Source organism: Symsagittifera roscoffensis, chromosome 2 (genome assembly GCF_963678635.1).
Source record: "Symsagittifera roscoffensis chromosome 2, txSymRosc1.1, whole genome shotgun sequence".
Taxonomy (NCBI): domain Eukaryota; kingdom Metazoa; phylum Xenacoelomorpha; order Acoela; family Convolutidae; genus Symsagittifera; species Symsagittifera roscoffensis.
Window position 1 is genome coordinate 78,694,082 of NC_087063.1, and position 24,693 is coordinate 78,718,774.

General features: G+C 34.7%; 2 protein-coding genes across 5 annotated transcripts in view; one reads left to right on the forward strand and one right to left on the reverse strand.

Annotated features, from left to right (window-relative positions):
* Window positions 1–24,693, reverse strand: part of LOC134840587 (succinate--CoA ligase [GDP-forming] subunit beta, mitochondrial-like) — a 485,398-nt gene that overhangs the window by 240,312 nt on the left and 220,393 nt on the right. The gene's annotated exons all lie outside the window — the stretch shown is intronic.
* On the forward strand, window positions 5,133–21,489 carry LOC134840585 (uncharacterized). Its single transcript, XM_063856497.1, has 9 exons — window positions 5,133–5,461; window positions 6,771–6,858; window positions 8,980–9,116; window positions 9,704–9,808; window positions 12,047–12,213; window positions 14,199–14,357; window positions 14,851–14,989; window positions 19,962–20,078; window positions 20,939–21,489. Exons 1-9 carry the CDS (start codon window positions 5,293–5,295, stop codon window positions 21,091–21,093), a joined length of 1,236 nt encoding a protein of 411 aa, XP_063712567.1. The 5' UTR covers window positions 5,133–5,292; the 3' UTR covers window positions 21,094–21,489.

Sequence of the window (24,693 nt, forward strand, 5' to 3'; positions counted from 1 at the left end):
TTTTGCAAGTAAGCACTAAATTATGCATCTAAGTGTTCTTTTACAGTTAAATAAAATTTTAGCTTGGAAATCTGAAAAAAAAAAATTTGGTATAACAATCCTAACTCGATGGCTTAGCTCGCTCGAAATTGAACGAAAAATAACATTGAATCCAGCTAAATTCACGGCTTTGCATTTTAAGACATATTACGGAAATTTCAAAGCTGGAATCATGAGTCAAAACTGATAAAGAAAAGTGTTTAACTTTTTTGGTCATTGTTTTGTGCATATTGATGCGATTCACAATAAAACGAGTGAGCTATTGTCTTCTGTGTGAGGTTGATAATGCAGCGTCCAAGTTTCTCAAATGAAAAAACATCACAGTCCAATGAGAAAACTATCATAAACTTTTTAAATTGGCAACAAGTATAGAATTCGGGAGTCAGAGGAGTTTTAAAAATCAATCATGTCTAAAATTCTTTGGAGAAAAAACTTTTTTATGCATATGAGGAAAAGTTGATTAAAATGGAGAACTGAGTACGGAGAAAAGTATTTACTTGTTGGAGACAATCCTTTTTACAAATTACTAATTGCGATGCAATAATTGAAATTGACACTTTTAAATGACATTTAAAATTACAACTTTTTTTGTTTTTCTATCTTCAGTTGGGAAGTGTTTCAAATTCACGAAAAAAGTAGTGGAAATCTTAACAATCTGAAACTAAAATTCGGATCATTCTTATAGTAGGTGTGAATTTCAATTATAGCATCGCAATTAGTAATTTGTAAAAAATGATTGCCTCTAGCAAATAAACACTTTTCTCCGTACTCAGTTCTTAATTTTAATCAACTTTCTTCATATATATATAAAAGTTTTTTCTCCAAAATTTTTTAGACACGATTGATTTTTAAAATTCCTGTGACTCTCGAATTCTATATTTGTTGCCAATTTAAAAAGTTTATGATAGTTTGCTCATTGAACTGTGATGTTTTTTGTGAGAAACTTGGACGATACATTATCAACCTAACACAGAAGACAATAGCTGACTCGTTTCATTATGAATCGCTTCATACTTTGATACAGATTACTAAGTGTCTGTAAAGTTATTCCTTTTAAAATTTTGCAATGGAAACAATGAACTGAAGCAAAATAAGAGCTTCGTGTGTCTACTGCACCTAATTTTCACAGCCTCAAGTAATATCCATTTTACGTCTGAAAACTAACAAAATAAGCCAAAAATATCAAATATTACGCAAAATCTATTCAAAACTTCTATCAAATGTGTGCTATTGGATATTGGAAAGCACATTTTCGTTTAAGATTTTTGCTTGTTTGATTCATTTTTGAGTTTCTGTCGTGTCCGATCAGAAATTTTTTTACACAAAAAACAAAACGTTTCATGTTTTTTAGATCCAATCGCTGGAAATTTTTTAGTTTTGAAACCTACGTTTTAAAAGTTTTCAAAAACAGTTTACAAGACTTTCCGTTTCAAATTGTTTCCCAGAAAGAGTTCGAAAAAATAGAATCCCAATGAAATTTAAGAAATCAGAGTGGTTTGTGTGAACAAGGACCTATTAATGGAAAAAAATCATAAGAAAAAGAATAATGTAAAAAATTTCAATTTTTGATTTTTTTAGAAAAAATTATATATCTTTTTTCGAAGTTAATCTCAGCGCTAAAATTGAAAGTTGGTGAAAGTTTGATGGTCAATATTTAGGTAAAATTAAACTTTTGAATAGTTTTCTGTAAAATTTGTTCTATTCATTGGGCTAATTTTGTTTTGCACACTACAGAAAACCATTTTTTAAGAAAAAAATAGAATCAACATCTTCTTCAACAAAAAGGATATCATAAAATTTTTGCAGTTTTTCTTTTGAGTAACTCAAAGAAATACCAGGTCTTTTTTAATTGTATTGAAAAAAAAAATGATATACAGTTTGAAAGATTAAAAAAAACACCTTTAAAAATACTTGACACTGTTTGATATAAATTTCGTTCAGTAAATACGAGTAGCATTAAATTCCTTCTAATGTTTTTTTGCTTCATATTAAAAGTGGAATGAGCTGAAATGCATGTAATTTGAAATTATATATAAGCTCGCTTTCTCCTGAACACCTCTGATATTTTTCATTTTTACTCGATTCATTCCTCTTAACTAGATGAAAGCAAGATTCAAAGCAATTTTTTTTGCACAATTATTGGCTCAAAGCTCATCCCTCAATTTTTACGTTTTTGCAGATATCAATTTTGCAGATTTTTGCAGATTTCAACTTTTGTTGAGATTAATCAAATTATGTTCTGTTGAGTAAATTTTTCGGTAGAATCTGAACTCAAAATGAAGGGTGGAAGGGAAGTGAAAATAACGATCCGATAAACTGGTAGCGGTCATGTCAACTGGATGACTCATCTTGATTTCTAAATATGGAAACAGAACAAGTTATGAATTGATGCTTGACGAAAAAAAAAACATTTTTTTTTTATTGATGCTGGGCTTAATGGCTATTCGATTGTTCATCAATTAATGGCGTCACTGAACTATTTTTTCCGGCCCATGCTTTAGGCATCAATATTTTCCGCAATTTGGCCATATTGGCGTTTTTAAGCCAATCTAAATTCACGAAAATGTTTTTGTTCCGACTTTCGAAGAGAACGGAACATTTATGCTCGGTGTGGTTTTGTTTATTTAGTCACTTTTCGCAGATTGAAATAAAAGTTTTCAACATTTATTTTACCCCATTGAAGATATCAACTTCCTGGGTTCAAATTAAAAAAGATATTTTACCTCCGATTTTTTTTTTGTAAATTTCTGGGGTTTTAAAAATTGCCTAATTGGCCATTTTCTGGACCAAACTATGCGCGTTTTTAAGAGTTTATTCACAATGATGAGAGCGTAACGCGAACGAATTATTTATGCGTGGCTAATTGTCTCGCACAACAACATTGTTCCAAATTGAACTGGCACTAGTTTCACCCTCTGATGTTGTCCAAAATTTATAAATTTTCATTATAATTTTTTCTCACAGACTATTCTATATATATTAAGGGACAGTCGGAACATTCAGGGCGTTACCCTGATCTACGAGCAGTTTTGTTAAGATCACAAGAGTTTGATCAATCTGTTTTCTAGAGTAAATAATCCAAACTTAGCTGTAAAATTTTTATATCATTGATCCAAACTCACATCCTCGATCGTTAAGTTGATGTAAGCTTTTAGGAAAAGTTTTCAAGAATTTGTAATTTTGCATTAGCAGACTCCACTAGCGTATTTAGACCAACAAAATCAAAGTAATTTTTTTTGGTTCATAAATATAACAAGACTGCTCGTATCAGGGCGAAGCCGTGATTGTTTCGACTGTCTTTCAAGGTCTATGGAGCAGTAACAACACGGAAGAAAATAAATGTAATAAAATGGATTGATTTTTTTTAATTTGAGATTTTTGTAAAAAAACATTTCCCCACACGCCATATAAAGTACAACGTGACAATATTTGCTCGTAGTAACATATCAATTATGGCAAGTAAGCTTCTTTCAATCAATTCGGAACGATTTTCAAGACGGATTAAATCTCCGCTTACGCAATTGCGCGTTAATTGTGCCAAATTGGCCAAAATGGCAATCTTTAAATCTTCATATTTTCAACAAAATTTAACACAGGTGAAATATATATATTTTTTTTCAAAATTAAGCTTAGAACAACAATGCTTTTTGATCGATAAAAAACGGTCAAAATTGGCTTATTAATTAGTCGAAATTTGTCTGAGGAAAAAATAACCACCCCAAGCACAAATATTCCGTTACTTTCGTTACAAAAGTCGGAACACTAAAAAAAAACCAGCAAATTTTAGCAGCTTTCAATTAAAGTCGTGAATTATCAGCTAAAGGTTTTGAAATTGATCTCCAAAATTCTCCTAATTTTTCTTAAACGATCTCTGAACTCTGAAACTGGGATATAATAAAGATAAAAAACTTGAGTAGAAAAAAAGGGTTTATGGCAATTTAGATTGAAATTGATTTTTTTTTAAATTTTGGTCAGACGATTTGTTGCCCTAGTTCTAGTTTTGTCTCACCCAGACAATTTGCCGGAAACCTTTGACAGAAATTTAGGGTAATATCTGATTATGGCAATTTTGCATGAAACTTCACTAGTTTGCTAAATCTAATGATCGTTTGAAAAAAAATGTAGGATGGAAAAAGTTTGAATTGTTGACATATACTCAGTGGCGGATCTAGGGTTTTCTCTAGGGGAGGGGGATGGTTGCGGACTTTCAAAAGGTTTTCGAAAATTTCGTCGGCTTTTCTTAGGTCGACCAAAATGATTTTCCGAGCATTTTTTTCAGCTCCTTTCAGCTTGTTTCAGCAAAAAAAATAGAACACTGAATAAAACAAAATTTAGTACAAACTACTGCAAATCTTACAGCAATTGACATTTGAGAAACCACAATTTTCGCGATTGTCTTACAATGATACAAAATATTTTTCAGTTCTGGTGCTTTTACTATCTATGCATTATCTTTACCAGATTGTTTGTTGCAATTCCGATAAAGTGAACAGAAATTTTAACAAAAAAATTTGTAAATTTTTTTTTTAAAAACTGAATTTTCCGTCCATTTTTACAATGTCAAGCAATATACCCAAATTAAAGCTATCTATTCCCCATCTGAAGTTATATCTAAACCCTTACTTAATACATGGGGTTCCCCCGCCAGCCTTCTTGGCTCTCCATCAGCATATACTACTAACTATTCGTCACCGAAATTAGCGAGCAGTTGAACGTAACCTCAATTCTTGAGTATAGTTTTGTGGATGAATCAGTGTAGTCAAACTATCGCTGGCAGACTTAAGTACAAAATTTTTGGGGCAGTTTTTTTCTGACGCTAACTTGTTTCAAAGGATATCATTTTCCTAATTTTTTTCATCTCCATCAAATTTTTCAAACTATGTAACTTCAGTTTTTTTGTGATTTTATTCAGCATAAGTCAATGTGCGTGTTGTTAATAATTGAGTGAGATTTAATATAAGTTTCAGTTAATGCTTTAAAGTACATTGACAAAAGCAACGTTGATAATACAGAAAACTTGAGCAGCTAACCATACTAAGAGTTATAGGCGTTTGAAGTTCTTGGCAACGAAATCATTGAAAGCTGAAAAAACGCAAATTAAAATAGTTAAAAGTCATCACATCATCACAACGCGCATTGATTCGAGACTAAATTGACCACAATGTAAAAGTGAACGCGCAAATAATCAAAGAAATTGTACATTTTCATACCAAAAACCACTTTCTGTTGGTTTGTTGCTTTGGTATAACCAGAATGTTTTATTTTCGTGGAGTAATTCTGTGGGTTGCGTTTACTGCGTGCACTAATTTAGTCTGGGTGGGCGCATTAACTCAGATGGATATTCGAGATAAAACTCAACTACAATGTTCTGAAGGCCGTTTTGTTATCACAATGAATAAGAGCTTGGCTCTCGAAGGAGTTGGTTAGTTGAAATTTACACATTCTTTAAAATAATGAAATATTTCTGTATTGAAACAATTTATGGAGACGTTTTTACAATTAAAAGGATTAAAAATCAATATTTGGACCCCTTCTTAGCAATGAGGCTGCATCCCTTAAATAAACTTTCCTTCGGCTTGCATTTAATTTTTTTTAAATGAGATTGTTAATAAATAAGCAGGTGCAATTTCAATTGTTGGAGTGCGCAGTAGAAAATTAAAAAATTTGATTGATTGTTCCGACCGCTTCACAAAAATTAAAGCGCGTCGTAGAAATTTAAAAAAATCCGATCGATTGTTCCGACCGCTTCACGAAATGAAGGGAAGAAGCGATTGCGCTGTGTGTTTTTGCCCGATTTCATGCATTGTAGCGGTTCAAGTGTGGTATCATACAAACACCTTTTCAGGCGGGACTCAAAAAAGTTCGAAAAGTGTCTCAGTATCGAAAAAAATTGGCCTGAATAGTTTAATTTTTCTACGTAATTCATTCTCCTTTTCAGGAAAAAAAACAGCATGAAAGTTAAACAAAACATTTAAAAAAAAACGTTTTTTTTTAATTTTAAATTGTTCATTTTCGATTTATTTTATAAATCATTGTGATCATTCTGCACTGCTTGCACAACAACAACAACCGTGGCTATCTTTATTGTTCCGACTTTCGTAACGAAAGTAATGGAATATTTGTGCTAGTGTTTTTTTTTCTTCAGCCAAATTTCGACTTTTTAACTAGCCATTTTGACGGAATTTTTTTCTATAGCATTGAAAAGGTATTGTCTTGAGCTTAAATTTCAAAAAATACTTCACCTGTGAGCATTTTTCGTATAATTATGGGGGTTTAAATATTTGCAATCTTGGCCAATTTGCATCAATTAACGCGCGATACATATGCGCTATTAACGCGTGAGCGGAGACTTAATCCGTCTTAGAAATCAATCCAAATTGGTTGAAGGAAGCCTATTTGCCGTTATTGATTTGTTAGGAGCAAAATCGATCAGTTTGTACTTTATATGGCATGTGGGTTGATGATTTTCACAAAAAATCTCAAATAAAGAAAAATTAATTACAATTAATTTTTTCATGTTATTACTGCTCCATAGACCTCAAAAGTCAGTCGAAACTATGAGGGCTTAGCCCTGATACGAGCAGTCTTGTTATAATTAGTTATAAGTTTATTTTGCAACTGAAAGGAACCCAGAGTAAGCCAAGTTAATCGGCGGTTGTTTTCTTCAATTTCACCTCAAATTTTATTTTTAAAATGACATGAAACTAAAAGCATTGAAATCTTGTCTTTAGGCCCAGACGAAACCTTCATTCTGTACGTAGGCAGCCCACAAGAATGCAACTACACTGCAAATGTTACAGGCATTGGAACCAACAATGAGTGAGTAACTTCTTTGACCGCGTTTGAATCTTGGGGTGCAATTACAACGTCGGTGTGTGGTTTTTCTATTTCCAGAAAAGATCTGTGTTAAGAAGAAAAAAGACCTGTTTTTTTTTTGCCAGCCGATTCTGCGATCAAAGTTTTAACTCTATATACGGTGGTGAAAATTATGGGTTTGGATTCCACTGTCCTTTTTAGTGTGTAAATTGCAACCAAATGCCTGTAAAGCAATAGCGGAATTAGGGAGGGGTTGGACGCCCCTGCTCTGCAATTCGACCCCATGCCGACCCAAAGGGTCCACCCTTTGTACTATTTTGAGGCATCCATTTTTGGCTGACCGACCCTAATGTTTTCTACAGGCGCCTAAATTTGAGGGGGAGAGCGCGCCGATTTTTTTCAAAACCTTGCGTGCGGCGCAGAAAATTTCGTCAAAACAGGGTCTTTATACTGATTTTGAGCATAGAAAAAATCGACTAAGTTTTCAATTTTTTTTTCAAAAATTCCTCCTCCCTCGATCCGCCCCTACTTGCATTGAAAATTTAGGCCGCTTTAATGCGATCTGTAATCAAAGACAGTAGTCTCCCGAATCCAGAGAACACTGTTTTTTTTTCTTCGATCCCACGAGTAGTATTGGATTATATTTTGAGAACCAGCGAATGATGTGTGGTCAACAGCGTTGCCGACAATGATAATTATAAGTCTCAGAGAACTTTGTGCTTTGTTTTTAATTTAGATATTAACAAAATGAATCATATCGAGGCCTTGTCCACATTTTTCTCACCTGCTGCTGCATAATTTTTTCCAAGCAAGTATTGTTTTTTGAAATTCAGTTGAAAACAGTCAAAAAATGTCTTTTTTTTGGAATTTGCATTATTTTTTGGAAATAAAGTGTTGTCGAAACAAAGATTTTTGTTGACATAATTTGAGTTTTTCTACATTTGACTGAATTAATTTTATGGCCTCAATCAAATTTGGAAACATGATCCGTACGTGTTTGTTAGTGTCATTTGCGCAATGCATGCAAACTGAAAACACAACACCTCGTATGAGTATGAAGGTTTATCTTTCAAAACTTGGAGTTTTCCCAATAACTAAAAACAAGACTGCTAGTATCATAACAAAGCCGTGATTGATCCGACTGCCCATTAATTGGTCTGGAATAAATTTTGGCATACGAAGTTTTAACAAATTTTTTTAAAATTTTTAGGCTGACAATACCTTGTTTCTTAAATTTGGGATTTTTTGTGATAATCATCTTCCCACACGCCATATAAAAAACAAAGTGATATTTTTTGGTCCTAGTAACAAATCATTTATGGCAAACAAGACTACTCGTAACAAATCAATTAGGGCAAATAAGCTTGTTTCAACCACCAACTTGGAACGATTTCTAAGACGGATTAAATCTCCGCTTAAGCGTTAATAGCGCGAAATATATCGCGCGTTAATTGTCCCAAATTGGCCAAAATGGCAATCTTAAACCCCCATAACTTTACGAAAAATGATCAGAGGTAAAATAACTTTTCAAGTTTAAGCTCAGGACAACAATACCGTTTCAATGCTATAAAAAATCCGTCAAAAGTGGCTCAATGAAAAGTCGAAACTTGGCTGATGAAAAAACTACCCGAGCAAAAATATTCCGTTAATTTCGGTACGAAAGTCGGAACATACTTTCGCTACAAAAATTGGAACAATAAGACCAATTAGCTGCGTCAGTTTAATTTGGAATGGTTATGAAGGCGGATAAATTGCCACATAAATAATTCGCGTATTGAAACAACCTTTCAAAGTTTTATTCCGGCAGCAACGTCGCACTTTAGTCTAATTAAAGCATACTCGCATGGCAATTTCAAGATTTCCGGATCGATACCTATGCGCAATCAACTTTTCTAAAATCTGTCTGAATTTAAAAAAAACTACCCCGGGTATATATATATTCCTCACTTTCTTCGAAAGTCGGAACAATAAATACTTGCTTCAGTCATGTACCTTGCGTTTTAGAGAAACAGGTAACTTAAATTGCACAATAACTTTCCTTCTCCCCCTCAAACGCGGGATCTATTTTTGTTCTTACTTTTTCCTCTCACCCAAATATCATACATGTACCCTTGTGTGTTGTAGTCACATCTATCTTTCGGATGACGGAAACCACTACATCTTCAACTTCACTTTTCCCGAGTGTCTGTCCACGCGTGAATACAAAGCCGATAATCTTTACTATTACTCCACGATAGTCAGAGACTCCTGTTACATCGACGGTAAAAAAGAAAGAAAAAATATGAATATAATTTATAAAAAGTTAGTTAGATATAAAGGTTTAGAAAAATTATATAGGTTAGATAGGATTGCGTAAGAAGCAGGCGAAATTTGTCATGATCATAAAGCCACCAAAAAAGAAATTTAGATTGATTTTTGTTGTCGTATTGTTGTTTGTTGGGACCGATCGAAACAGGAAGCTTTATAAAATTTTTTAGGCAAAGAACATAAAGATTTTAGTTTGCAAGTTGATCTAATAAATCAAAACTGCCAGATCAAAATGAGTTCAAGGCAATCATTGTCGGTTTTATATTACTTTTATGAACAGCGACATTAATTTTGTTCATATGAATAAAATGATAAGTGCGACAGAAAAACGCAAAAATGTGGCCCCTAATTAGACAATGATCAGATTATCCTCCCCATTTTCAATTTGGATTCGAATTGCTTAGTGCTGGTCGTAAAGTACTCGATTATGTTTGATTTGAAAGCAAGCTTCAGCCTAGAATCAAGTTGTTATCCCCCTCCCTAAATGGGCTTAGGGGTATGGGTGCTAACATGGTCCATTGTTTGTTTGTTTTCATTTTAGGACAGAGTCCGATGGTGACTCGGATCGTGCCTCTCACTGCGAATGTGCAGTGCCTCTACAACATCGGGGAGTCCGTCTCTTTCTCACAGAGCGTATCCGTCGTCGGTAATGCAGCCATTTTACAAAAGTATATGTGTACTTTTACTATAGTATATATGCACTTTTACAATAGTACACGTGCACTTTTACAGTAGTACATGTGCACTTTTACAATAGTTTATGTGTACTTTTACAATAGTATATGTGCACTTTTACAATAGTATATGTGCACATTTACAATAGTATATGTGTACTTTTACAGTAGTATATGTGCACTTTTACAATAGTATTTGTGCACTTTTACAATAGTATATGTGCACATTTACAATAGTATATGTGTACTTTTACAATGGTATATGTGCAGTTTTACAATAGTATATGGCACTTTTACAATAGTATATGTGCACATTTACAATAGTATATGTGCACTTTTACAATAGTATATGTGCACATTTACAATAGTATATGTGTACTTTTACAATGGTATATGTGCAGTTTTACAATAGTATATGTGCACTTTTACAGTAGTATATGTGCACATTTACAATAGTATATGTGCACAATTACAATAGTATATGTGCATTTTTACAATATGTGCACTTTTAAAATAGTATATGTGTACTTTTACAGTAGTATATGTGCACTTTTACAATAGTATATGTGCACTTTTGCAATAGTATATGTGCACTTTTACAGTAGTATATGTGCACTTTTACAGTAGTATATATGCACCTTTACAATAGTATGTGCGCACTTTTACAATTTGTATACTTTTTTTCTATATAATTCAAATCATCTTGAAAAAAGATAAAACAGATATTGAAAAATATTTTAGATTTAAATCTCACGAAGCGCAATTGCGGTTATGAAGTACCTAAAAGTGGATGTACCTAAAAGTTAAATACAAAAGGATGTTGGTGTTATTTATTCACTTGTTATTGCGAGTTTTTTTTCCTAGTATTCATTAGAATTTTTCCGTGTAACAGTCTATTCTGGAGGTCAAAACACAAGCTCAATTTTGCATAAAAAATGAATCTTACCCGCACTTAAGAAAAGTGAAAACAAATAGAATAAAATGGGTTTTCGTGGTCTATAAAAAAGTAAAAATAATTGATACCCATGTTACGTTCAGACAAGAAAATTTTTGGACTAAAAATGGATTTAAATCCATTTTTTCTCGCCAAAACAAAATGCATTATAATTCATTTGGAATCCATTATAATGGGTTTTATAAGTAGGAAATCACAAAAAAATGGATTTTTTTCCACTTTAATTTTGTTTCGCGCTTCGTGCAAAATTTTGCAAGAATTTCGGCATTTATCAAGTGAGTGATGCGAAACTTTGCAAAGCGATCGTACGGCCTAACCCATTTCTAAACCTAAACCCGATTTGCAAAAAGATTCCGTTACGTTCTTCCCCCCCCCCTAACGTTTGCCTTTTTGCTCCCTTTCAATCCCCTTACGTTTGCCCCTTTGCTCCCCCTCCCCCACTCTACCACCCCCCACTTAAACACATCCACCCCAGCTGAACAACCCCCCCAACAAGTAACAGTTAAATTGAACAACAAGTAACCAACGTAACCAACTTTAGTTTAAAACGTAGAAAAGATTATATGTGTTTTGAAATTCGTTATCTCAGTTAAATGGAAAAAAATCTATTCTAATTTTGTTTCATTGTCAGTGTCTACAGAAGTGAAAAAAAATCGATTATAATGGATGAAAAAAGGATTTTGTTGCCTCGAAAAATAGTAATATTATAATCCTTTTTTAATTGAATAAAATCTATTTGTTTTCATTTTTGCGGACACTGTCAAGGAAACTCAATTATAATCGATTTATATTCATGGAACTCCAATGCGGGTACTAACTTTTGCTACAACCTGGTAGTTTTTTTTGATGCTATATTGGATTTACGTTGGGGGTTTTGCAGTTGAAAAAGTGTCTATCCAAGTATTGTCTGCTCAATTACCGTAACAATGTAACTCATGTAACGCTGACAATCGGATGTTTGAATATTTTTTCTCGAAATGATCTTCATTCGAGGCAAACGTATAAAAAATTGATAGATCTAGTTTTTTCGAAACGTTTTTTTCCCTCTAAAGTTCTGCTTTGTGGCTTTTGTCTCATTTTTGTTGGCTGATAGTCCCTGTTATGTTTGTAGTGTATGGCAACTGAAGCAAAGCTTCGCTCCACGTCAGCTTATTATGTTTTTTTTTGTTAAGAAACCCACTCATGTGATTGACTAATCTCAAGTCTAGTACTTTGATTTTGGCCTGAAAAAAGCAAAAAAAAATCTGTCTTGTAGAACACCCACCGATCTACGATAATTTGGAGGAAGATGACATTTTGGCCTTAAAGGGAAACATCTACAGAAGCAATACTTTCTCTACGAAGCGAAACCCTGGCACAGCGGGGGTCATTTTGGTAACTGCTGGCACCCAACTCTATGTACAGACCGAAGAAACCAAACGGGTAAGACCCAATCACCATTTAGGGTAAAGCGACAACTCGCAACAAAAGACAACTTGCAGTATACTCACCGCCGCAGTCACGCTAACGTGCTGCGAGCTTGCCGACAGAGGGTATGCAAAATTACGAGCCGTATAACGCGCCCGCCTGCATTTTTAAGTTTAAAACTAATTTGCAAACCTTGAAAGTTGTCGCTTTCTATAAAATTTCAGAGTTGTTGCGTCATCTCTATTTTCATGCGAGCATATAAAAAAGAACAAAATCAAAACTGGCCTTTTTTGCTAGCAACCTGAATAAGCTTCAGCAAAAGAAGCAAACTGGATTTTCAGCAAACTGGAATTAGTTACACTAGTGGTCAAATATATACGCAAATTCAGGTTTCAATTTTTAATTTCGGAGACGATTTTGGACAAAATTTACTTAGAAGTTTAACAATTTAGATCAACTGACAGAAAATAAGCTGAATTACCCTCTCTGAATGTTTCAGTTTTTGATTTGAATCACCTACCAGTTTTCGGTTCTGAAATGCCAGTTTTCGTTATTTAAAATAGGTTTTTTGATGGTATGAAGAAATAACCGAATCGAGGAAATTTGTCACTTTGAACATGGCAATTTTCTCCTCTAAAATGAGTGACCTGGTCTGATTAATTTCTTCTACTCCGTTTATTCGCAAAGTGTTCACTCCCATAAGTAAACCTACAATAGTGAACAAAAATAAGCGCAGCGCAAATTCAAGTTTTTGCTCTATAGTGCCTGTTTTTAATGTCCATTTTAGAGAAAATTTACCTTGATTTCCAGCAAAACTTTTACATATACGAAGAGCAAATTACCAGAGCTAATCTCTATGAAATTATTAGTTTTTGCTGTCAGATTTACCAATGCAATCTAAGTCTGAAAATTCCACATTTCCTCACTTGCATTTAAGTTATTAATGAAAGCAAGAAACAGCAAAGTTTAAATTTTCTTACTGATTTTTTCAAATTTGCCGCTGAGATTGTTTCACGTGGCATAAACATTATTTTTTTTTCAAGAAAGAGCTCGCTGCGATGTAAAAGTAGTGCAGATGAAGAATTCTGTCATTTATAGACCCGGAAAAAAAACAAACTGGTATGTGATTCAAATAAAATAATAAGACTTTCAGAAAAGTAGTTCAGATCATTTTCTGTCAATTAATGTAAATTTTTAATTAAAAGATTTAACACTGGACAAAGCTAAGCGCAAATTCAGGTGTTTTTCTCTAAAATGCTTGTTTTTAAGGAGGATTTTTGAAAACAATCACATGAAATTTGAGCAAAACTAACAGCAAACGATCAGTGCTGCCCTCACTTGCAAGTTGGTTTCAAAAATTGACCTGTTTTTTCTGGGTCTGAAAACGCCAGTTTTCACCATCTGCACTAAACTTTTCAAATCGATACAAGTTGAATGGTTCCCGCGGTAGGTGATAATTAGTATTTGCAAATAAATCTTGAAATTAAAGCAATGCGCTAAAATTTTGATTAAAAAACTAAAATCGCGTATCATGAAAAAACTCTATTGAAGAAGAAATTAAAACATGAAAACGTTATAAATTTGAAATGGTTTGAAACTTCCAAAGCATTTTTCTCGATTGCACCACATAAAGCAACGCCTACGGAAAGTATAATTTATTAGCAATTCAGATGCAAGGTCGCAAACAAAGTGGGAAAACTAAAAGGCTTTTTATCTATTATGATAGATTTTTGTGCAAAACATATGAGTATGAATTGGAATAAAAACAATTTTTTATAATTGATTATATCCGATTACAATTATGTCGAACAGTCGATGGGTTAACGTTGTTTTAATGACGCTTAAAACTGGATACCGATGTGTACCAAAAATTTCAAATATGGCTAAAAAACATAGTGCTTGCCTTTTTTTTATCTCTTTTTAACATAATGATACTTTTTTTGCTCTAATGCTGTGAAGTAATCACCTTTTAATTTTGTATAACTTTGAATTTTTTTTAGAACGATGACTATGAGATGGTCGCTGAAAACTGTACATTAGCAAATAATACAAACCTAGACGACCCCGCGACCGGCCAAGAAACTATTTTAGAGGAATTTTGTCCAGTTCAAACAGTCTCAAACTCATCATACAACCCTATGCCTGCGACCTCTGACGTTGTGAGTATCGTAAAAATTACCGATGCTTTATTTCACCGTTATTTTTCCACGTTTTCCTAACAACTTTGTCAATCTCGAATATTGAAAAAGGAAAAGATTTTGCTTGCACCTGATTGATTGTAATAAAGTATAAGCTGGTAAATAATTGCTTTTTAAGATGATCCATAAATCGGACTGAAAGCAACATATTTCTTTGTTTTCATAGATTAGTTTCATGATCGGATGTTACACACACAATTTATTATAATTGTATGCAACTGCGACTCATGTAAAATTAAACTGCATTTTCAAGATGCAATTAAATTTGAGCTAATAAACAGTCTAAGACAATACTAAACGTTTTAAGTAACCTGTCATCAATTTATTTTTGATGCATAGGAAAAGGACTAAAAAATATCGAGAAAAATGATTTTTTTTTTTCAGAAAACTATCTGGGGTCGGAACAGAACCACTGAATCTTTTTGTTTAACTTTTGATTGTATTCAACCATTAGGTCCGATTTTCTACTCCGGCTGAGGGTTTCTTTGAAAGCGTGGAGTCCGCTTACATTATTTGTTCATACATACTGTGTGAACCGAACGGCGGACCAAGCAGCTTGTGCACGTATGCAAAGAACAAAAACTGTTCAGCAGGTTAGTGACATGGACATCGAAAACGCCTTTTATATATTACATAGTTATAACTTGGATTAATCTCAAAACTTATGAATGACAGCATTCAATTTTTTTCATGGCCAGTTTAGGGATTAAAAGCAAAAAGATTTCAATAACAAAAGCCATTGTTATGCGCGCATAAACATATTTTTCTATACGCTGCATTTTTTGTCAAGTTGCTAAACTGGCTTCAAATTCATCCACCAGATGTGGAATAACTCGCATTTTGTTGGCGCCATTTAGGTAATCTGTCTGTATTATTGGTTTACGATACAATTGTTTTAGTTCTTTTCTGATTAGAGCTAAAATTATAACGATGCCAGCACAACGAATTTCAAAAATCTCCAATCTAAATGCGTTTTTGGGTATTTTTTTTGGTACAAATCATATCCAGTCTTTTTTGTACAAAAAGCATTTGGCAAATTACATGTTTACACTACAGGGTGTTTCAGATAGATAATACAACATTTAGTTGCACGATGAATCAGCCTACGACAAAACCTTTTTTGTGGGAAAACCTGCCCAAGATATAACCCTATTTGGACGAGGTACTTAAAACGTAAGCGAAACTAGCTCATTTCTCGCATTTGGGCACCAATTGGCAACCATTAATTACTAAAAATGCGAGAATTTTAAAATTGCAATCCAGTGACTATGAATTTCGTACCAATGGGCGCATGTGGTCCATCCGGCGGGCGGTACGAATAAGTTGTTTAAAACATGATATATTACACCCCATGGAATTGTTTAAGGCAATTCTTAGCAGTTATACACAAAAATACATCACATTTCTCGCATTTTGTAACCGGACGTGCTTCACAAGTTGGGAGTTTACAGCGGGGTCCCCTTTCGGATGCAACTGGCCAGTGGCCAACATTATCGGTCCGAATATCTGGCGCGGGCGTAGGAGTCCGTCTACCTCCGCGCTTTCGCTTAGCAGCGATCTGTTGATCGACTGTACTGCGCCGGCCAACACCGCGCGAACTCACATTGACCCTCATCAAACTGGAAGCTAGCTGGCTTTTGAACGCAAACAGACTCAGCCGGTCTTTCACTGGTACGTTATCCAATTCGCAATCGCGGCGATAAACTGCCCAGAAATTGGTGGCGATCATATTGACAAAGTGGAGAAATATGTAGTATCTGGCTCTGGTTTGTGTAGTCATTCTGTATCTGGCAATATATGAGTTTACTTCATCTACGTGACCCATATGGTTGTTGTACGCCAGAATTGCAGCAGGTGCTGTAACCTTTATGTATTGACGACGCTTACGGTCAAAGCGATTCAGCTCAGCAACCGGCAAAGACGTACAAAAGGTGCTCAGAAGATGCACGTACCGGTTGTCCATCCAACGTATGGCATACACATCTACGCCATCCACCAATGCAGCTTTTACTTCAAATGTTCCCCGGGGCATGGTACTGGGACCACTGCTAAAGACAAGTCCCTTTGCTCGATTAGGCTGGAGGGTGCCTATCGATTGTATGCCGTCCTTGGCCAATGCGACTAGCAGTTCAGGCGAATTGAACCAATTGTCGAAATACAACTTGAATTTTTTGTGTTTTGGGATGATTTTTGCTAGCCTCACAACTACCATCCCTGATTTTCCCACCTTGTGCGTGTTGTCATTGTCCACAACTGATCCATAAAATTCTATCCTGTGAATCACACCGGATCGCCCCGACAACACAAATATTTTGAATCCCCACATCGTTCCAGTCGTAAATATTCGTAATCTGACCAACCCAGTTTGTATCTGCACGATAGGCCACGAAAAGATCCAAATCAAACTCGAGATCCGTCAAATAAACTGTATCGTTGTTGCCATTGTCCCAGGAAACGTTGCACTCAAACGCCCCAGCCATATATCAACTTTATCTGAAATTTGGAAAAGTTGATGTTTTTTTGCTCATGACCGCCAGGACCGGCTGGTACGAAAAAGGGCCAAACCAATAGTCAATAAAACCAGGTTATGCAAATTGGGCTAGGATACAATTATTTCCCACAATAAATCAACAGATTATAGGCTACATGAAGATATTTTTTGCAAACACGTAGTAGTTTTCAATATAGAGAAATGAATGTTTCAAATGTACACAGTGGTTACATTACGGGTATTCGTACATGCACGAACAGGATGACGCAGTAATTTCCACAAATCAACGTGCACGTATGTTTGGCTGTAGTGAACGCTGCTGCATACGTCCCTTTCATTACGTTATTACTCTACTACACTCTATTCTCAATCCTGATTGGCTAATATCAATCGTGTTTAGTTGTGTACGTTTTCGTACCGCTCGTCCAAATAGGGATAACCATTTTGCGCGAATGAGTCAAAGATTTAATTCATATATTGTCGACACGTTTTTTTTTGCGGTTCAATGAATTTTCTCTGCATTTTGTGCTGAAAAACATAGTGCTGAATTAAAGCAACCGGATGAAATGAACTAAAATTGAGTTTTCAAACTCGTTTTGCTCAACTTCAGTAGTAATTGGCCAAAAATGAAGAGGACACAAGTTATTGCAATTTTACCAGCTATTTATGGTGCAAGTTTTTTGCAAGTTTTGGAACCAAATTACACCCAAAAAACAGCTCAATCCATTTTGTTCAAAATTGAGGACAAAAAGTCACTTGATATAAGAGTAACTACAAATTGAATTCACCCGTTTTAAGCGTGTAAGTTTGGTTCAAGAACTTGCAAAAACAATTGCACCAGAAAAAAGCTGATGAAAATCCAAGCAATTTTTGTTCCCATTATTTTTTTTTGCCAATTGCTACTGAAAATGAGAACACGAAAATCAAATTCAGTTTCATTTCATTTCATCCGGTTGTTTTGATTTAGCTCTATAGAATTTTGTTCAGCGCAAAATGAAGTGAAAATTCATTAAACCACAAAAAAAAACGTGTAAACAAGTTGTTGAAGTAAATCTTTGACTCATTGGCATAAAATGGCTATATCTTGGGCAGGTTTTCCTGAATTTTTTTTTTCGTAGGTTGATTCATGCTGAAACTAAATGGTGTTTTACTTATTATATCTACCCCTGTATTTAACACCCTTTATTTACTCACTGTTAAAAAACCCTGTATTTATCAAAAAACTATTCGCAGTGTGCCGAGTTTTATCAACCTTAGAGCTCGGTTGTTTTCTTTGCGCAGCCAGCAAATCATGTAAACGATGACAAGACGGACAACCTAGGCCTCCCTATGTTCTGGGGAGAACCATTGCGCTCCTCCCCTTTCAGTTGGGACATTGTTTTGTCTATTCAGCCTCACAATAGGTATTACCGTCAATGTAACGCTAATCATAGTAGCCCCGGGAACAGTACGTGATGAACAACCGCGTAGTGTGGATTCAAAGCCACAAAAAGTATCGGATCTAGAACAGAAAAAAAACGTCCACAATGGGATGCAGCAGCGGCTTGTAAAATCATGGAGGCAAATGAGGATGGAAAAAAAGCCTCGCATTGGCATGAAATGGTTTTTTCTTGAAGCGGACTCTAGAGCTCGTTTAAATTTGTCTTTCGACCCTGGAAATTAGAGCTGGAAAGCGCTGTCGAAAGAATTAACACGTAGGGACCTTATTGCCCTGTCGTTCATGGATTGAAAAAAAAATTACAGGCAACCATGGAACGTATCAAGCAGTACAACACGTGCTTTAAGGAAGCACGCAAGTGTTTTGCAGCCTTTCGGCACAAGCGATCTGCTTCACTTGGAAAGAATGTGGCGAGTGATTTTTTAATCGGACGGATACGAGCTACTGACTTACAAAACGCACTCACGCTGAAAAGTTTAGATCAGCATGCAACACTGCGATTGGCGTTTGAATTTTAAAAAAACCGCCACAGAGTCAACTGACTTCTTGAAAACCTTCCCGCACAACAAGAGAAATCCAAGTTTTGCGCTAGCAAACAACAATGAAACAAGAGCTGACAAGCGCCTGCAACACAGCGGAAGTTGAGAAATTTTATCCCGCAGATCAGGCGGGATTGACAGATGTTTCCACACCTAGGCAAATCCGTGTTACTTCTGCGGTAACCCTTACTCCGTGAGTCATTCAACGTCTGCCCATCCGGTGGTGTCGAACGCAGGTTATGCAGAAGGAAAAAGTCTTTCGCTAAGTGTTTTAACTCTTCCAAAAAAGAAAATGTTCAAAATGTATAAAGAAAAACAAGGCCAACGTTTGGACAATAATACAGACAGGATGGCAAATGAAAACGATGACGACAGCAAACCCGAATACGGAAAAAGAAGTTCACAGATCAAATAAATAATCTTAAGCTGTTATATTTTAACCGTTTACACACAAACTCTGAGCGTTATGTTAGGGTCTTGCGCAAAGTCCTTCTATGTCACTGTCAACAAAAGTAGTCCAGTATCATTATTGAAAAAATGAACACCAGGTATCTTGATGCACTCAAATCCAGCACTTAAGTTCGTAAATGCCAATCTTTTGACCGAAGATACTACATATGTGTACTACAACAAAACTTCTAATAAATCTTTGGCAGTTGTTGCATCCGCGTCTTGTCGAGAGGTTGAAAAAACAATAGTGCATCGTTCCTTACCTTAGACACATGACACATTGCCTGTTGGAACTGGATCTGCGAAATTTTATTGGAATAGAAATATTTCAACCAATTCCTCCAATCAAAAACAAATTGTAGAGTGTGGCTGTTGTTTTAACCTCGGAGCTATTTAAAACTCATTTTTTAAACTATAATTTGAAATCTCATTTTGTAAATAATTTCGAAGTTGTTCGAAAACTTGGAATCTCCCCATGTGCAATTAAACTTTGTTTGGACCAACACCAAATTAAGGGTAGAAATCCCTATCCATATTCAGGATAGAGTTTTCCCTGGCTTGAGTTTCTTACCTCTAGAGGGTGGGAAAAGGTGTAGGAAGTTAGTAAATAAATCATTACTAAAAAATCGGGTACCCATTCTGCCTAGACACACCTGAGACGTCGACCACAACCACAGCATCGGGATTGGGAGATAGTTTCGACACCTACTACGAGTATGTGTCGCGAGAACGGGTTCAAGTTGGCCCTGTCGGGATACTGGGGAGTTAGTACATTTAAATAGTTCCATCTTTTACCGAAAAAAACACTGAAAAAGCTAATACACAATGTTTTTACCATACACCATTTAACACCAAATTTAACTTCTATAAAATTGTTACCGTGAGCTTCAAGAAATCATTTTTGGAAAGCTTGACACCATCTCAAATCATCAATTGATGCAATATGAGTTCAAGTCGCGTATTGATACCGTGAATAGTACCGTGAACAAAATTTTCACTTTTCCAGCCAAAAAATTGCATAAGCCCATATCAAAACAAAAATTAAAATCTCACTAAAAAAACAAATTTGAGTCCAAAAAATCTCACTAAAAAGCCGTGAAAGCAATTTATTTCTTTCGCAATTGACAAAAATTCATCCAAAGGTTTAGAAGGGACGCCCCCTCTCCCCAGTGATTCGACCCCCAGACTGCACAAAAGGTCCCCCTTTAGTACTATTTCACATCATCTTTGGCTGACCGACCCAGAAATTTTTCAAAAAAAAACACCCTCACCCTCGAGAAAATTGTAGATCCGCCCCTATGGCATCGCTTTTACAAAAGGTAGCTTGAAATTTCACATGTTTAGCTTCGATAGACTTTAAATCATCTCTCCTAGAATATTTCCAATCAACTATTAAGCCATGAAATCTATCAATAAGAAATCAAATATGCGCAGAAGTGGCACGCATAAGAGTTAAAGAAGAGCAGCATTTAGCAATTATAAGACCAGATCAGCCATCAAAAAGTATAAAAGCGAGTCCGCCATGTTCGAAATCGAAAAAAAAGCAGTACTTTTGCATTTACTTGGATTCATATTTTTTCTAACTGTCTTCTGGTTGTGTTTATCTGGTTCACAATTGCTTTAGCCGAACAAAGAGTTCTACAAACAGCTGATGATGGCGGGCTGAGCTCTATTAACGTAGGACCAGCCGCAGGTTCTGTTGGAGCGGGAGTAGGGGGAGCTGTTGTGGTGGGGGCGGCAACTGCTGGTAGTGATTTGACAGACGCATGTGCTGATTAAGCCTAAGCAAAATGAAGAAGAGTGTCGTACACTTAGTACCATTAATTATTCCATTGAACTGCGCTTCGAATTCGCTTATTGATTTCTGATAATATACAATCTGTTGATATAGTTTTATCTTACTAGTCTTTCTAATTTTGTTATTTTTTGACGAGAAAATAGAATAACTTATCAAAAAAATAACCAAAACAGATCGCATTCATCGAAGCTACTCATTGAAGATGTACACAAAAAAAAGATGACATTAATTTTATAAAAGCTGAGTACTAAATAATTTTTTATATTAGCTTATTATTGGAGCTAACAAATTCACGTTTTGTATATGCATATTTCTTTTTCTCATGGTGTATGATTTGAAACAAGTAAGAAAAATTAAGCAATTTTTTGTTTCGGAAATCTCGAAATTTAAGAAACTGATATTACTGAATTGCTTTCTAATTTGATCAATATTGTTTTCGTAGTAAGAGAAAAAGTTTTTCAGCTCGATTTTTTAAAAGATTTATAAAAAAACGACTAACCAGTTTCTGAGGAGGTAGCGCAAAATACTCCGATATTCACGTATATGAACCGTGTGCCTTGCTTTACATGCAAAGCCATGAGCACAGTTGCATACAAGCTTCACCTGTTGAATTCGATAGACCAAAAATGATAATCATACAACTCCATAAACTAAGTCTACGAAAAAATACTAATAATACAAATTTCATAAATGTTGCTTAAATGGTGTCATCGAATCTTCAAACTAATTTTTTCTTGTTTTGGCATAAAACTTGGTGTATCGTAACAAATAAAAAGGAAAACCTTTTTTGTCAAGAAAAATTCTAATCAAATATTTTCCATATATGGAAATTGTATAACTAACTTTTTTTGATGACGAAAACAAAATTTTTTCCGACAACAAAAATAATTTTCGACTGCAAAAGCCAAATTTGGTACCTAAACAAACAATTTTCAAAAAAAATTGTTTGCAAAATTTAATTTTTTGTGTGCATAACGTAGTCCTGGATACAAAAAAAATGTGACTTTTTCCGTTTCTCTGAATACCTTTTTTCAAAAACGCTAAAAACTTCTATTTTTTGTACGTTATGTTTATGTATGCCTTGATGAATGTCTGATAGTTCAAAAACTCAAATTTTGAAAAAAACATTGTCTTCTAAAGTGTTAATTTAAATTTATAATGTTTGATGCTCTTAGTATATCATTTGCTTACGATTTCTTTTATACAATTCATGTCGTTTCTAATGCATTGTTAATGCGAGACGATCAAACTATTGGGAACTCTAGTTTTGAGTAAAACATGGTTTTTGTCACTCGAGTTCGGTCACGGACACATCTCAAAATTTTTTTTGGTTTATGTGAAACAGCTAGTCATATAATTTCCATATATGAAAAATCACTAATCACAGACCTTTCATGCAGTTTTCTGTATTTATGGAAATATTTCAAAAGTTTTTGATTGGCGTTTTTCCATATATGAAAATTGTATGCGCAGCAATTTTGATCATCAGGGGTGGTTGTCGTTTTTCGCTTTTCCCGTAAAAACTGGGAACAATTTGTTTGATATCGGCTGAAGTATTGGAACCAGTTTAAAACAAGTATTGATTTTATTTTTTGTAATTTTTCATGGTAAAATATTAATAACTAACTAACCAATCATGAGCCATGACTATAAATTACGATATAAATTGTAAAGCTGAAACTTTTCGTAGTTTCAGTCAGAGAATTAATAAAAAAGATTGAAATTAGGTGCTCTCTTCTCGCCTCTAACCTCCCAATAAACCAGTATATCTCTAGATCTTTAAAAGATATTAGAGTAAGATTAGGATTGGTATCAGACTAAGGAGTTGTACAAAATATCCGGTCGAAAATAGATAGCGTAATGAACAGATGTGTACCCTTATCCGAAATTACTCTATGAGAAGGCCACCCCGGACCTAAACTCAGTATGCTATACTATGTTATGCAGATACTAAATACATAAGCCATACAGCCTCGCATCGGTTTGTTAAACGTTTCGCGGTGTTACAAAATTAGACTAGATATTATTTGAAAATTTGATAATTGTCTGGTATTTTTGAAGTACTTTCCGCAAGTGATGGCTAAATTTTGGCTAGGTCGGCTCTGCCTGGTTGCAACACTGGCATAGTTCTAGATTCAACGACCTACTTAAATTTTTTTGTTCACACCAATTTGCCCTTCAATGAACCAATTTTGAAATTCTTGCAGAGAAAATACAACACAATCATGATTTTTTTCTTCTCAATCGGTTTCTCACTTTCAACATAGTCAGACTGTGTGAAGGCTTGCAATAATCAAAGAAAATACTGAACAACGACAAGTTTTATGTTTTTTTTTTGGGTTTGGAAGTTAGAGGGACTGTCAAAAAACTATGGGTTTTAGAAACTACTGGACATCATATCAAATCATGAGTGGTTTGAAGATTTTGGGATTCAGAGTTTTTGAACGTTGTCTTGATTGAAACCAGTTTCCGTGAATTGTCTGAACTATTGGATAAATGCGTTGAGTTTATAGAAACTAAGAAGACTGCTCGTATATCAGCACAGAGCCGTGAACGTTCCGACTGTCCCTTGATTAACATGGGGAAAAGTAAGTACCGAAAATCTATAAATTTTCGACAGAATCAAAGTGTGAAATTTTGAGTCGTACAAAATTAGTATGACCGATTAAATAGCCTCAAATCAACTTAAAACGATCATGTTGTGCGGGATAACTCACCACGAATAAATAGTTTGCATTATGCTTTCAGCATTTTGAACAAACTCTTCAAAGCGCGCATAATTTAGTCCAGAACATGGCCAATTTGGCAATTTTCAAACCCCCAGTACTTTACAAAAAAACCAGAGGGAAATTATCTTTTTACATTTGAACTCAGGAAGCCAATATCTTCAATGAGGTTTAAAAAAAAATTTTGTTGAAAAGTATTATTTCGATCGGCGAAAGTTGACTGAATTAAAAAACTACACCGAGATAAATATTTGTTTTTTTTTCGAAAATCGGAACAATAAAATGACATAATGATGGTGCAGATTTTTACAAAGGAAGCATGTTGACATAAATATATCAGTTTTGGGTTCAGTATAAATCTTAGCAGGGTTTGATTATACATAGCCAACATTTTTTTGGTACTGAACTACTTTTATCCGCACAAGGCAAGGCTGTTCAAAATTTTCTAGCAGTGGCTCAAAACTAATCAAAATCATGCGCGTGCGCTTTCACCTATGTACGCATCGGAGTGTTTTTTGTAGTACACCTGATTAAGGTTTTGTTTTGTAACTGAGAAATTTTTACAGACTTTTACGCAGATGAACACCAAAACTCCAAAAAATTAGTTTTGTTATGATTTAAATCGCACAATTTCAAATTTCCAGTCGCTATTCCATCAGAACTGGAATAATGCAAGATTTTTTTGATTTTTTCCAACTGAAAACTGAAACGAATTACTGTTCCGACTTTCGTAACGAAAGCAACGGAATATTTGTGCAAGTGGTGGGCTTTTTTTTTTCTTCAGACAAGTTTTGACTTTTTAACTAGCTATTTTTGACGGGATTTTTTAAATATCGTTTAAAAGTTTTGTTTGTC

Bases quoted from the DNA above. Each gene is read 5' to 3' on its own strand.
- LOC134840585 (XM_063856497.1), top strand. From the start codon at position 5,293: ATGTTTTATTTTCGTGGAGTAATTCTGTGGGTTGCGTTTACTGCGTGC. The intron at 12,214-14,198 runs GTAAGACCCAAT...AATTTTTTTTAG, and splicing joins AGACCGAAGAAACCAAACGG to AACGATGACTATGAGATGGT. The intron at 14,990-19,961 runs GTTAGTGACATG...CATTCTGCCTAG, and splicing joins GAACAAAAACTGTTCAGCAG to ACACACCTGAGACGTCGACC.